The sequence below is a fragment of the Biomphalaria glabrata genome, chromosome 1 (genome assembly GCF_947242115.1).
Source record: "Biomphalaria glabrata chromosome 1, xgBioGlab47.1, whole genome shotgun sequence".
NCBI lineage: Eukaryota > Metazoa > Mollusca > Gastropoda > Planorbidae > Biomphalaria > Biomphalaria glabrata.
The window spans coordinates 9,948,550-9,964,564 of record NC_074711.1 but is presented as its reverse complement, the minus strand read 5'-3'; the positions used below and the strand labels follow the sequence as shown (position 1 = coordinate 9,964,564).

Genomic DNA, 16,015 nt, shown 5'->3' with positions numbered 1-16,015 from the left:
ACAAGATGTGACAGGTCGTAAGCAAACAATGACAATTCCATCCTCTGTGACTTGTTTAGACAATGGAAAGGCATAGGTGTGACACTCATAAGTTCCACGTTGGGTCATATTGCATTAAATAAACATATTCATATTACTAAGGTTGTGAAGAAAAATTCAAACTAACTTTATAATAATTTATGTCGTTACTGACAATGCTTAGCCGTAATAAACATAACGAATATATATAATTTAAATTTGAAAATACAAACTTACTTTAGAGCGGCGACATATAAAGGGAACTTATTCAGCTTATGCCACCGCTTTAGTCAAGTACAATTTCTTTCCCTTGTTCGAGATACAAACAAAATAATTAATTGGTTAATTTTTTTTTTATTGGTTCTTGTATTGTCAGGCAAAAGAAATAATTGTGCAAAATTTCAGCTTCATCGACATTGGGTGTGGTAGAAATAACGTGTACAAATGTTTTACCAGACAGACAGACAGACAGACAGAAGGGATATAAGGTTTGCAATAAAATTGGTTCTAAAAATGCGATTGCTTGTTGAACCTAGATTTATTGCTAAATGGACGTTAGTTGTTTATATAGATTAATAAAGGTAAATTGATTGTTAAAATAAAATAGGTAGTTAGAATCTGGTTGCTTATAAAGGACTATTCAAGCTAGATTGATTTTTCAAGTGTACCATTCAGCAAGATAAAACTAGTGAAAACAATCATTTCAATTTATTTTTTACCTTAAGGTGCATTAAAGAATAACAACATCTTTAAATTATTGAATTTAAATTGTTTTCTAAAATAATGTAATTCTAATGTTACAATAATACCAAATGGCACCTAGATACATGTATATTTATTGACTCTGAATAAAACAGTCGATTTGCTGATGGTATTAGTTACCATCGATTATCCCATCACAAAAAACATAGTGCTTCTCCCATCCAACTGTTCAAACATTAGCTAATCATACCAGCAGGAAGCTAATGAACCACCAGGTTGTAAGTATCTCTGCAGGTCATAGAAACACGGGGCTTCAGGTCATGACATAAGCAAACTATTCAATATTCCCAGCTCATCAATAAATCTCTAGCGATGGCCTGACCTCCCAGGGCTTGAGCAACGATTAGCCAGCGGTTCTCAAAACTGTGACAAATTGATGAGCCCTTCGAGTAAAACAAGATTTACGGAACTGTAATATGTCGTGTAAAAAGAAGAAAGAATAACATAATAATAATAAAAAAGGCTTCGAGTCCAAAGATTAATGAGGAATGCAGTATTTCCCGTGGCTATGCAGCCCCAGCTGTGACCTACATATTAAGAATAATTATTTTGTAAAAGAAACATTTTCTTCCTGTCTGAAAGACGAAAATTGGCTTTAAATATTTAACAAGTAATACCAAAAAATAATCACTTTCTTACTTAGACTTAGGTCCTCCCGCACCGTTCGGGCGGAAAGCTGTCTCCATAAAGATGTCATTGGCAATGTCTGAAGCCTCCTCCCATCTGGTGTCCACTGTTCTGAGGTCCTCCATGAAGGTGTGTCGCCAAGTTATACGAGGACATCCCTGTTTGCGCTTTCCTCGTATTGGCCTCCATGTCATCGCAACTCTTGGTATGCGTAATTCATTTTGTCGTAGAACATGTCCCGCAAACCTCATGCGACGTTCTGTCACAACCTTACTAAGTGTTCGACTCCCAGTTCAAAAAAGAAGATGAAGTAACGTCTGTATTATATAAGATAAGATAAGATTTAAGAGAAAGAACGGCTAATTACTGCCCTGTATCTGAAAATTACAGGGTTTAGCACAATGTTGTTTTTAAAAAAGTATTTTTTTTTCTATTGCTTGTTGATTTGTGTCTTTCGACCAACTTCCGATTTCTGCGTTCTACGTTCCATCCATGAAGCAAGTGCGAGCTAACAGTAGGAATTTAAAAAGATTTCTTCATGATTGGCACTTGCTTGAAAGCTATTTATATTCAGCTTTTAGCGTCATGCAGCGAAACCTGTTTTCTTTAGTTGGACAATTTAGTATATGTTTGCTTAATACGCTTTGAATAGGATTAAAACAGATTTAAGATAACAATTATAAATTCTTTATTCTTAGAATTCCTCTACCTCCTGGACAAGTATTGCTTCACTAGCATATATATTTGAATGTAAAAGAGACTGTACATGAAGCCAACACTTACATCTGCAACGTAGAAGTTAATAAGCCAAATACTTGGCATGGCGAGCAACTGGGAGTGAATTGGAGCTGCCACGAGTTGTTGAAGAGATTTGACTTGTGAAGTATCTCCTCTTCTCTGAAATGTCAAGTTCCTCCAGCTAGCCAATGATAACTTTTTCTGTCAAACTGTCGACTGAATGCTTTAAAGTTTTGCACTGTAATGTTATGTCTTCGCCCATGTCTGGTGAGGTTATTCTTTTTCGCAATAAACTGGACATGCTATAGTAGCCGGGGCCGGTGTGAATGGCCCTGTCTTGTTATTTCGTCGCTTTTCTTCTGCCAAAGGCTTTTCATTTGGGCTTTCATAATTTAACGCTCCAGTGCTACAACGTGGCTTCATAATGTTCTACATCTAGTCATGTAAGAGTCAGAGTCTACACGAGAAGCTGTCAGAGAAGCTTTAGAGAGGTCTTCATTTCGTGTTGTTTTTTTACTGAAACTTACTTTCCATTAGAGAGCTGGGTCTAGCATGAAACTCTTTCTCTTATGATGGATTATGAAGACATGGCCTGCACATCGTACTTTCAGGCCAGAGTAAAAATGGGAGGAAGGTACTGTTACTTAGCCATTGATTTCAACGATACATGGTCTGAGCCGCATACTTTAACAAGCTAATCTAACAAGCTAGTCCATAAACTTTACTAGTCCAACCACTTTTACTTGTCCAACCATCTTTACTTGTGAAACCATCTTTACTTGTGAAACTATCTTTACTTGTGAAACCACCTTTACTTGTCCAACCACCTTTACTTGTCCAACCACCTTTACTTGTGAAACCACCTTTACTTGTACAAGTTGTACAACCACCTTTGATTATCCATACACATTGGACTTGTAATACATCTTCTGGTTGGAAAGATGTGTGTAGTGAGTTTCTCAAAAAGTGGTTGAGCGGTGGTTGTTACTTATATAGCTAGATAACTTCCCTTGGCTCTGGGTTATTTTTATTTTTAAGTTAACTTCAGAAGTAAAAAAAACACTAAAACGACCAATGTATTATCAGCAACAGATAATTGGGATATAAAAATAAAAATTAAAATCCCATAGTCAGTTATGCATAAAACAGATTGTGTCAAAATAAATAAAATATACACGCTGGTTATATGACTGTAATAGGCTATAGTCCCCGCCCTATAAGTGGTTTATAGACCACAACGGACGTCATGTATTTAGTGACAGAAATCAATAAGTAAGCTCTTTCTTTTATTGGAAGTGTTCAGTCATGCATTGTTTCAGTTGGGCTTAGCTGTTCACTTTAATTCCCACTTGGGGCCAAAGATCAATAGGGAAACATTTAACGAGGCTATCACTATGAGACTACGATGCAGAAAACATATCGACTAGATGCACCCCAACCTGGCTGAGGTTTACTTGGATCTTGGTCAGTTTGGACTCATCGAAAGAGGTAATGAATGGTGTTCATTTATATGCTATCTTCTAATTTAGGCTGAATTAATTGAAGATAAAAATACACTTTAAACTAAGATAGTCTAAGTTATTCTAAATTATTCTAAGACTATTTCTAGGTTATCTTTACTTAGCGAAAAGATAAGCATAAACTCTGCTGTGTCTCAGATTTATATTTTCCAAAGAGTTAATAGTAGCACTGATTTATCTATTAATGTATTTGATTAATCATATGATTTTAGTTTTTTTTTTTATTTAAACAATTTTTCTGGTACTAATTAAATTACTCCAACAGCAAATATGAAGATGTGAGAAGTATGGACATTTCAAAAACCAAGTTTAAACATGCTAAATCTGTGACGCCCAGACGCCCAGGATTCACTGATGATGGTGGCACAGTGAATCACATGAATCGCTCATTGACACGTTATAAGGGAACTCGGACGTTTGCCATTAGCAGTAAGAAACGTAGTATTTTTTTTAGTTTGTAACTTAACTATATAAGTTTCCCGGTAGCAATTTTAATGAGTGTACATAGGCTAGACAGAGTCGTGTTTGTGAGAGACGAAGCAAACAACGGTTCTCAACTTTTTAAGATACTTCCATACCGTCTCCATTTCATCTTCAGTTTTGAGTTTTCGGTTGCGTGCGTTTTTTTTTGTTGTTTTTTTTAAAGTCGGACAAGAACTAAACAAGAAAAATATAAACAAGCCAAATATTTAAAACTAGTCGACCGGCGTTTTTTGATGGGGGATCTTAACGAGCCTAGTATGTGAATATCAAGGCATATATGGCAGCATTATTTTTTGTTCACGTTATAAAACATCCGACTTCAAGTGTCATTCAATACATTGTTCCTATAGCTAGTAGAAATGCATTATGTTATTAAACCAGTTTTCGTCACATTATCAAACTTAGCATAAAGATTTTGATGATATGTAGAACTCGACTCACGTAATCTGGGGGGCCGGATTGCATATAAATGCCTGGGCCGACTTTGACACCCAGTCCGTCCCTGAACCTGGCAGTGCCAGAGAATGAATATTAGTTAGTTTTTAACATAATAATAATAAATGTATAAACAATATTATAGTCCTCTATTATTATAAAATTATTAAATTATGTTTGCTTTTGTTTAATTGTTATTTCTTTCTTTGATATTATGGTATGCATTTACTAGTTAAGATACATGAATTAGTATTATAAATAAACTATAATTAAAACCATTATGTTTCATACACATCATAGAGATATATGGAGCTATATATAAACACTATTTTGTAAGTGTATGTTTTGGCGATTTCAATTCTGCACATTGTCCTTCTGATTCCTCTCGGGTCTGGTCTGTGTTTCGCCATATTTTGTTCAGTTTACTCTAAATAAGCTTAACTCTTTCTCTCCGTAATTATTTAACATATTCTGGTGGAATCAACGCTGGTATCGTCAGTTTTTATACGTTACATGTCATGCTTGCAGGCGCGGTGGCTGAGCGGTAAAGCGCTTGGCTTCCGAACCGGGAGTCCTTGGTTCGAATCCTGGTGAGACTGAAGATTTTTAATTACGGGATCCATGGGTGCCTCTGAGTCCACCCAGCTCTAATGGGTACTTAATATGACATGTTAAAATGATTAAACACATTATTTTAAATGTTTCAATGCTATAACATTGTTATTATATTAAACATAAGTACTTCTACATTTTATTCTATAAATCAAGGTACCTACAGTTTGCACTCTTTGGGTCGGTCGCAAAGCTCAAGGTCTTTCGTAGCAGCACTAAATAGCGAAAATATGTCTCCACCAATGTCTCAGAAGAAAACCTTTACATCCAGTAGAAACTCTGGTGATCTATATTTTTTCATACATTATACGTGTCTATATTTAGCTATTTAAAACAACGAAAACAAAAATACCAAAACTTTTACCCTAAAAAAAACACATCTGAGTGGAACATTTTCCACTAACACCTGCTATAAAAAAAATGGAAAATTTTCAAAATCAAATGGTTGTGAAAAGTCAACTTTTACTTTTTATCATCTCAAGAAACCACTACAAACAGAGGAGCTGGCATACGTCTTAAATTTCCAAAAGGTGAAAGAAAGTCCATTGCCACCTGCTATCTCTCTGACAACCACAGAGCAGGAAGGGGACCACTAGAACATCTACCGCGCTAGCAAACCACCCAAGTACGCCGGAGGGTCATATTGTCTTCCAGACCGATGGATAACAGTTCGTCTAAGCTTGAAAACTCGTGACGCTTTTATTATACAACTGAGGACAGCTCTTGTAGAACCGAACAATAACATGATCTCCAATGTACCCGAGCACACATTGAAATAGAAGGAAGGAAATAGCAGACATATTGGCATATTCCAAAGATGGGAGAATGAATATCTTCATCATTATCATTTGTCTCTTTAGACTCGTGTTAGAGATGCTTTGACAGCTCGTGTAACCAAACCCTCCATTTTTCTCTTTCAAGAGTTGTTTTTAGAAGGATAACAAGAGAGTCCGGTCAATACTTATGCATTGTCAAGACATTTTTTCTTTGGAAGACCCTTTCCTCGAGCTACCTTCACTATACCTTGAAGGATGACTTCTGACAAAGAATCATGCCTTACCAAATGACTGAACCAGCTCAGCTTTCGCCTTTTTCCAGTATTGAGGAGTACCTGTTTTGCTAGGCAAAAGTGTTGACTTGTAAAAATACAAACTAATTTGTCTTCTTTTTCTTGCGCAGTTTATCTCAGGTAATTGCACTAGTCATCTGAGCATTTAAACTTATCAATTAGAAGGCAGAAGAAAGGAAGAAGTTCTTGTCTTTAAGTTCAACTTTTAGGCAGAAAAACAAGAATATCGGCCATTTACATTATGTGTAAATCTCACTTTGAGAATGTTTTATTTGAAGTCTACAGGAAAGTAACGAGATAAGAGATTTGGATTTATTGATGACTAGCAGAACTACCCGGCGTTGTCAGCGTTTAGTGTAACAGGTAAAAGAAAACAAATACAAGTTACAAATAATATACCCCACCCCATCCTGTAGTGGAGCCGATTGAAACTGTCTCCGCAATGACCTGGTGGACAGTCGTGCCTTATTCGATCAAGATTGTTCTGACCGTGCTGGCTGTACATTAAACTTCTTCACTTGTAAGGTTTCGGACTTGCCCTCAGACATGAAGATTATCTCGTTCTAACCCAGGCTTCCTATAATGTGTTTTGTTGTTGTAGAGATGTGTCTGACTCCGACTCAGGAGCTGTTTGAGTGTCTTGTACTGGGGTACTTCTACTAATGTAAGTTTGATCAGAAAAACACACTCTACATCTGCAAGTTGAAAGCACTGAGTTCAGATCTCTGAACGAGTCAAACAAAGTTGTATATAGTTGAGTCTCTGTCACTAATTGATGTTGTCACCTTGACCTACTGCTAACGGAATAAAATCATATAAACAAGCTAAACCCCACTATCCGTGTCGGTTTCATAGTCCATCAAATACAGAGCGTCGCTAAACTAAGTACGACTATGGAATTTCTTAGGGTCCGAACCTGGGATCGTCGAGTCATTCCGGAGTACGTACCACATCACCACGAAGCCATCCACATATATAAATACTCACACACATACGTACATACATACATACATACATACATACATACATACATACATACATACATACATACATGCATACATACAAACATACATGCATACATACATACATACATACATACATACATACATACATACATACATACATACATACATACATACATACATACATACATATATGCACATAATAATTCGCATTATATATTCTATATTGATACATCATTATTTTACATGGATTGTAATTCTAAAAAATGTGCAGTGAAAAACATTTTTTTTAATCTAAAGGACGAAACATGAAATCAACACAAAGGCGGTTCGCCTTGAAGAGCGCCCCAGTTAGATCCTTTTTTCCGCATTCAGGCCGGATGGAGCAGAAAATGATGTTTACCGACGGATTACCCAATAGCCTGAAGTCGTCGAGCCTGGGATTACCAAGTTCGAAACAATCCAGGGTGCAGACGAGAGCCATTAGTTCTGGGTAAACAAGAGTTGTCAATGTTAACTAATGTCGTATGAGCTTTGAGTCAATGTGGTTTTGATCTTTGCCAGCAGCTAACATCACATTACAGGAGTTTACCAAGCCTGTAGGCTAAGAAATGTCTCGAAAAGTTGTTAACAGCTGAAAAATTTTTAACAGCCTCTAACCAGCTAATCAATCAATTAGATCACATAATTGAAATAGGTCGGACTTTTAAAATTTCTTTAGAGATCTACCGAAAGCGAATCGTTAATAAAACTTTAGGAAACAAATTGAAACAAAAACGATAAATGCTATACTTGTACAGAGGGCATATGCATTTGTTGCAGCTCGAGGTTGCGCACCATGGCGTAAAACTCATTTGGTAAGATAGTGCAGCGCGGTTCGAATACGTGAATGAACGTGGAGGCGTCACGGGTTAGTGATTTGAGAGAGTGCTACAAGACAGCGAAAAAGCCGGTCGCCATTGGTTTACGTTAGTAATTCTATTTTCTTCAATATATATTTTATTTGAAAATAAAAATGAGTGCGGTGTTTGTGGTCTTTTTTTTTTTTGGGGGGGGGGGGGTATCTTACTGTTACCACTCCTCATGTGTATGTACATAAAGGCTTATAGTTCGCCATAACCCCACTCTTGCTTTATTATTGCGTTCACCATCGCCAGACATATCGATTGGGATTATGTAGTCTTTCTATTATGTATAGGGATATTTGCTGAGAGTTTATTCAAATGCGTAATTTTAGCCTTATGTTGTTGCAATTTAGAATTAAATGTATAAGAGGTAAATGTTAAACCAATGAACAGAAATCTAAGAAGACTTTCGTCTCATTGAATACTAAGATTTAGGAAGCATCCTAGAGTATAGTCTGCACATGCTCACCGAATTCCAGAGTTAAGAGACAGGTTAGTCCCTTCCTTCCACCTCTACTTTCTACTATATTATCTCCTCTTCCTTCCACCTCTACTTTCTACTATATTATCTCCTCTTCCTTCCACCTCTACTTTCTACTATATTATCTCCTCTTCCTTCCACTTCTACTTTCTACTATATTATCTCCCCTTCCTTCCACCTCTACTTTCTACTGTATTATCTCCCCTTCCTTCCACCTCTACTTTCTACTATATTATCTCCTCTTCCTTCCACCTCTACTTTCTACTATATTATCTCCCCTTCCTTCCACCTCTACTTTCTATTGTATTATCTCCCCTTCCTTCCACCTATACTTTCTACTATATTATCTCCCCTTCCTTCCACCTCTACTTTCTACTGTATTATCTCCCCTTCCTTCCACCTCTACATTCCACTGTATTATCTCCTCTTCCTTCCACCTCTTCTTTCTACTATATTATCTCCCCTTCCTTCCACCTCTACATTCCACTGTATTATCTCCTCTTCCTTCCACCTCTACTTTCTACTATATTATCTCCCCTTCCTTCCACCTCTACTTTCTACTGTATTATCTCCTCTTCCTTCCACCTCTACTTTCTACTGTATTATCTCCTCTTCCTTCCACCTCTACTTTCTACTGTATTATCTCCCCTTCCTTCCACCTCTACTTTCTACTATATTATCTCCTCTTCCTTCCACCTCTACTTTCTACTGTATTATCTCCCCTTCCTTCCACCTCTACTTTCTACTGTATTATCTCCTCTTCCTTCCACCTCTACTTTCTACTGTATTATCTCCCCTTCCTTCCACCTCTACTTTCTACTGTATTATCTCCCCTTCCTTCCACCTCTACTTTCTAATGTATTATCTCCTCTTCCTTCCACCTCTACTTTCTACTGTATTATCTCCTCTTCCTTGCACCTCTACTTTCTACTGTATTATCTCCCCTTCCTTCCACCTCTACTTTCTACTATATTATCTCCTCTTCCTTCCACCTCTACTTTCTACTGTATTATCTCCCCTTCCTTCCACCTCTACATTCCACTGTATTATCTCCCCTTCCTTCCACCTCTACTTTCTACTATATTATCTCCCCTTCCTTCCACCTCTACATTCCACTATATTATCTCCCCTTCCTTTTTTCCCCCCACAGTTACTCCCGCTTTCCAGTGTATCCCTTCATTGACATTGTTAGCGTGGACGAAATTTAAATGAGGGAGAAGTGAATCAAAGAGAGAGAGAGAGAGAGAGAGAGAGAGAGAGAGTGAAAGAGGAAGAGAATTAGAGAGAGAGAGAGAGAGAGAACAAGAAAAAGAGAGAGAAAGAGAGAGTGTTAAGAGAATGAAGAAGAAAAGGATAGACAGGGCTTTGATCTAACGACAACAGGAAACAGACAATCCCATATTATTTCAATCATTCCCTCCGTGTTCTACCATGTTGACAGACTGCTTGCTACAGAGATACTTCTGATGAAGGTTAACCTGATCAATGTCCTGTTGTCAGACCGAGCTCAAACAATTCAATAATTAACCAAAGAGAAAGAGATAGAACACAGACCTATACATTACCACCTGAATGACATTATTTGTTGTAGAGGTCAAAGTGCATAGGTCAACGTTCATAGGTCGACATGTCTGTCGTTCCAACTATACCGTCACTTTTCTCAATCGCCTTGCCCTATGCTGTACTTAGTGTTGCTTCGACTTGTAAAACAGTATCGTGCGGTAAAGATTGGTACTAAATATAACATGATTTAAACATCACTTAGCTTTATAGTCAATATGGAGTCTCATGTTTTACCTTTTTGTGTGCCAGAAGTATTACATTCTCACTCTACCTATAACTTTTTATTGCTTTGATATGACTCATCTTTTATGTTATAGCATTCTCAGTGCAAGGGGCGTGGTGGCTGAGTGGATAAGCGCTTGGCTTCCGAACTTGCGGTCCTTGGTTCGAATCTCGGTGTGCTCGGTGAAAACTGGGGTTTTTCTAGCTTCGGGATTTTTAGGACGCCCCTGAGTCCACCCAACTCTAATGGGGTAAAGTAATGGCGGTTTGTCGTTGTTCTGGTCACATGACACCTTGTTAACTGCTGGCCGAAGAAACAGATGAACGTTATATTATCTGCCATATGACCGCATGGTCTGAAAGGGGAACTTTATTTTAGTTGTATTCTCAGTGTGCTTTAGTCCGATCTCTGTCTGTCTGTGTGTGTGTGTGCGTGAGCGCGCGTATGTGCGTGCGCGTGTGTTTGTGTGTGTGTGTATGGAAGGTAAGGGGTATCAGTAAAAAAAAATGTGCCAAGCAAACATAACACAGCTGAGGTTAGGATTCGAACTCAAGCCTCTTTATTAGGTAGCCTCTCAGCAACATATCTCAAATTTCAGAGATCTTCAATGTGAAAGGCTTTCCAGTTGCAAAGAAATGAATTAGAAAGTGTTGTTAACTCGAAAACTAGTTACGTTTGATACAGCTTTGTGAACACACATTTGAATAACCAATTTAAATTTGTCACATTGAACCAGTGGTTGAACCGAACCATTCACACGTTTATGTAGACCAGTGGTCTTCAACGGGGGCGATATCGCCCCCTGGGGGGCGTTTTCGAGATTTTGGGGGGCGCTGAGAGCCAAAGGGGCGGTAGGGGGGCGCTGGGCACAAAATGGGGCGGTAAGGGGGCGCTGGGCATAAAGGCGGAAAGAAGAAACTAAAGGTGCTCTGAAACAAAACAAATTAAAAAATTCTTCAACATTAAAGCTGGGAAACTAAATATAGACAAATTATAGTTAACTAGATTCTAATTTAAGAACAGAAACAGCGTTAGAAATTGAGTTCGGGAATCTCTTTTTCTATTTTTAAATTCTTACTCTTTTGCTGTGATTGGAGAGTATTTATTGTCCTTGGATCTTGCGCGTATAAACGTTTAAGATTTGATAAACAAAGTAGGTAATACGCCTTTTAGATTATAGCTTATTTGATCTACATATGTTAATATATTGATATTTAAATGTTAATTGCAAAAAAACATTAAAGGTAACATTTAATAGAATATTTTAACTTTTTAAAAATAAAAAACATTGATAAAATTTTACGAAAACCGACTGGTTTGTCATGTAATATTTCCTTGAGATTTAGTGAATTGCCACTAGAAAAAAAGTAAGTTCTACTTTGATGGCATTTTCAGATGAGGTTATGAAACCAAGTCGGCTTCACGAACATATAGTGATATCCAAAAATAATTTAAGAATATTCATGAACAATTATAAAAATCTACAATTAAAACAATATTAAAAACAAAAAACGGCAAAGCAGGATATGATTTAATGGCTTCTTAGAAAAATGCATAGCTTTTTAAAAATTCTTATGATATTGTTGAAAAATTGATTAAAACTATTTTTTTTTTAAAAACATATGTTACACAAAAAGACTTTTTTTCTTTTAGAGATGAAATATTATTTCAAAATTGTCTAGTTATGTAGCTTATGAGGACATATAGGAAACCATCAGTGGTTGGACGCTACAATGACTTCATAAGTAACATAGAATAAAGAACAAATCTATTCACTATTCACCTAGTGAGTTCTGATACACAAGAAAAGTTTAGCCCGCAATTTAATTTCTATTTGAATCTAATTATAAAACTGTAAATAAAATACAAACCTATGCCGAAAATAAGTGCATCTTTCAACAGTTTTGTGAAACAAATGATGAAAAAGGTGTTAGACTGTTAGACTCTTATGTAAACTGAAGTTCGCTGGATTTCGAAAGGGGTTTGTTAATTGTTATGGCTCGTTTTTTTAAGCTCTTAAATAATTTTTTTTTTTTGAGAAATGGGAAGATTCAACGGTTGGCGATGACTTAAAGCAGGCTAAAAAAAATTGTTTTCCATGCTAGGCATCTAACACAACTGAATGAAACGAACCTCCGACTGCTAGGAAAGAGATTGACTTTCATTGATTATATCGTTTTCTCTTTTATCGAGATATTAAATCTATTTTAAAGAGTTTTACAATCTCACATGATTTGTTTGTTGACAAATGAATTACCGCCCAAGGACACCGATATCTATGCAATTCACTTAAAAATGCTCTATGAAGAAATTAAGATTCGCTTCTAAAATGTAAAAAATATATATAAATGACAATTATTAAACATCTATTACTGATGTTTAAATTGAATTGCATGAAAAAATAGATTTACACAATTATGTCTTCAGTAAAAAGAATGTAAACATAGGAGGCACACAGTGGCGTAGCTAGGGTGGGGGAGGGGGGGAAATTTAAAAATCCCCCGGGCTGCCCTTTAAGAAGGGCCCAAATTAGTGCTTTTTTAATTAATTAAATTAAATATTTTGCAAAATGCAGCGGCCTCCAAAGATGTCAAGCCCCCAGGACCCCAAACGATGAAGATTGTGGAGGCACAACAGAGATGTGGCTGCATTTAAATGTTTCAGTAAAATTCCAAAACTGTGGTCGAAATTGAAATTATGTTTTAGCTTTTCAGTAAACATACATGGTTAACCTAATTTAGTGCGTAACAAACGTTAATGACTAAGCCAAGAAATAGAATTGATGTAGCAACTAGGGTTAGCTTGATTTCTTTTTGTAGTGAATTCAGCAATAATAATATTTATATTAACAAATAAAACTAAATTTACAATTAAACCTAAAAACAGTAGGCCCTAATATTCAAAAATTTAAACGGAGACTATTCTTAGGATTTGAAAGAAAGTCTTTACAATCAATTTTTGTGTGTAATCACTGCAAATTATTTGACATAATTTTTGCATAATGATAATATTGGCTGTTTTTGCCTTTAATTCCTAAGATTACGGCTGAGTCCAGTGTTTCACATAACTACGCAAACCCAACTGCGACCTACATATTTTCCCGAATTTTATGCCGACAAAGCCGTTGTATGCTGGTGTTCTATTTAAGTTTTCTTTCCGTCTTTTGCGCCTGTCTTCAATAATGGCTTTTCTTTGAGTATCAAATGTTTGTCCGGCAGTTTCTGTAAGAGCTCTCGAACTGTTTCTCTCAGAGGCTATCAGCTGCCAGAGAATGCTGCCAGGTACTTTCCCCTATGCCAGTGAGAGCGAAATAGCGGCTGAATAAATCTTTATAGCGCTCCGGGGGAGGGGGGCACCTCTGTAACTCAGTCCTCCTCAAAGCTCGTCAGTCATAGGCCAAGGAGTTCACAGCAATCGCCTTTGGCATGCGGTCGTCTCCCAAGCGGGATAAGTGTTATTGACAGCGTAAAAATTAATAAATAGATGATATTTTGTTCGAATTTGCCTTCTCACGCTTCTTTATAACTGTTTTTCTTAGAGGGGGGCGCTGGTGGATTTTTTTAAAGAAAAAATTCGAAAAGGGGGCGGTAGGCCAAAAAAGGTTGAAGACCACTGATGTAGACTAACATCCTGTTTTCAAGCCATTTTCACTTTGTTGTCAACTTATATTTATGGGTTATTTCCTTTTATTTCATTTCCTCAAACAGAAAATGTGTACGTCATAGGACAAGGATTATGTTATCCATTGAGTAATTTAGAAAGTGTAATGCCTGTCTAAATACCTGGCCTATTTTTATTTTGAACTGATAACCATTCTATTACGATCTAAAGTCACGTGATATTTTTCCCAATAATTTTTTTTTCTTTTTAAGGAGTTTTTTTTTGTCTCCAGGCGCACATCGTCCGTGTCCAGCACCACGACACCTCGTACCGCCACTGTTGGTCGATACTTTGACAGCCACAATGGACTCTCCAGGTTGAACTCATTCAAATATTCCCAGTTTCCTCATGTGACGTCTGATTGGGATGCACCGTTACTTCACATCAAGCAAGTGATTCTTTACCATAAGGATGACTTCCTAAGCAGAATGCGGCCTGAAAGTTTAGACTAATCTAAACAGAAGTTAGACCAGATGGTTCCATTTGACAGTAGTACATTGCCAATGTTGAAAAGTGTTCATTCTCAATAGATCTATATTCTAGAAGAAGCATTTCGTTTGTGCTGACATATATATATATATATATATATATATATATATATATATATATATATATATATATATATATATATATATATATATATATATTTAGTGTTAGAGTTTATTTAGTGTCAGATGGACGACTATTTATTCATTTACGTTAATTCAGCACTCGGGCAGTGGCGTCACTAAGGGGACAGTGCATGGGGCGACACTCATCAAGGGAAAAAAAATGATATAATGGGTTAAGTTTTTTTTTTTTTTTTTGGGGGGGGGGGTCACGTGGGAAGAGAGGAACTTTTGAGTTATCCGTACCGAGTGACACCAAACTTAGCGACGCCTCTTTTCTGGAGTTTAGCTTTATCATTTATCATGTTTTCATCTCTCTAAACGTATTCAGCATTCGCTTTTGATCAATTTCAGAAGTTCCGGGGAAATATGTGTAAAAGAAAATAAAAAAAAAATTTTTGTTAAGCACCTAGTATTCAGGTTTGTCTTAAAATAAGTTCAATTTAGTTGAATAAAATCTAAAATAGAAACAACGCTTTATGAAATGTTGGCGCGACTATTAACATAAAAAAGCTCAAATATCTATGATTGAATGCGCAAATCTCCCAATGAAGAGGACATTGTGCAAATTAAATCTTAAGTAGTTTATTTTCTCTATAGTTTCGTTCATTCTTCGTGATAGTATTGTTTGGTCATGCCGCCATTTCGCGAATATGTACTTGCTCCATAACGTTTGAGATTCATCGGATTTCGTGGCATCATGGTAAGCAGAAATCACCAAGTGTCACCGACATAGAATTTACTTAATTTATACAGCATGAGAGACTCACTTTCACCAATGAATTGTTCATATTGAAAAAAAATAAGTTTTTAAACTAATGTACACATCGTAAAGTTCACATTGTTACATTAAACCTTTACACTACTAAATATTCTAATGTTTTCTTTACAATCATTATCATCATCCTCATCATCATCATTGCACTACTGATAGCTTTGGAGATTCTATGAAGATGCGGGCATTCATGGACATTCCTCTCCTGACTCTCCTCTCAATATGTGAACTATTGAGATACCCCCCCCCCCAGCCGACTCCACGGTCTGCCCTACCAGCTTATAAAATATCTTACTATGCGTGTTACCTACATGGCAGTTGGAGTAATGCTCCTGCCTGAGGATCTTGTCTCATTCTTGTTTTGCTTGACATATTAGAGGAGTGTCTCTCCAAAATAGGACTCCACAGCCACACGAAAAAAGTGTTCGAGATAAACCATAGTCCTTCTACGACTGAAGGAGGCCAACAATTAGAGGATTTGTCTTGTTTGCCTGTAAAAGTGTAAAACAATTTCACAATTAACAAACTAAGTTTATTTTTATACCAAGAAATATTCTATAACTTTTCTTCCAAA

At 36.6% G+C, this 16,015-nt stretch overlaps 1 protein-coding gene across 1 annotated transcript; it reads left to right on the top strand.

Annotated features, from left to right (window-relative positions):
* The first annotated feature begins 3,466 nt into the window (after positions 1 to 3,466).
* Positions 3,467 to 15,536, top strand: LOC106067364 (uncharacterized). The gene is made up of 5 exons (XM_056020936.1): positions 3,467 to 3,633; positions 3,931 to 4,094; positions 5,352 to 5,477; positions 7,527 to 7,719; positions 14,291 to 15,536. Exons 2-5 carry the CDS (start codon positions 3,953 to 3,955, stop codon positions 14,508 to 14,510), a joined length of 681 nt encoding a protein of 226 aa, XP_055876911.1. The 5' UTR covers positions 3,467 to 3,633; positions 3,931 to 3,952; the 3' UTR covers positions 14,511 to 15,536.
* The last annotated feature ends 479 nt before the right edge of the window (positions 15,537 to 16,015 follow it).

Coding starts and splice junctions, on each gene's coding strand:
- LOC106067364 (XM_056020936.1), top strand. CDS start 3,953: ATGGACATTTCAAAAACCAAGTTTAAACATGCTAAATCTGTGACGCCC. Junction 5,478..7,526: donor TACATCCAGTAGAAACTCTG/GTGATCTATATT, acceptor TTTAATCTAAAG/GACGAAACATGAAATCAACA. Junction 7,720..14,290: donor ACGAGAGCCATTAGTTCTGG/GTAAACAAGAGT, acceptor TTTTGTCTCCAG/GCGCACATCGTCCGTGTCCA.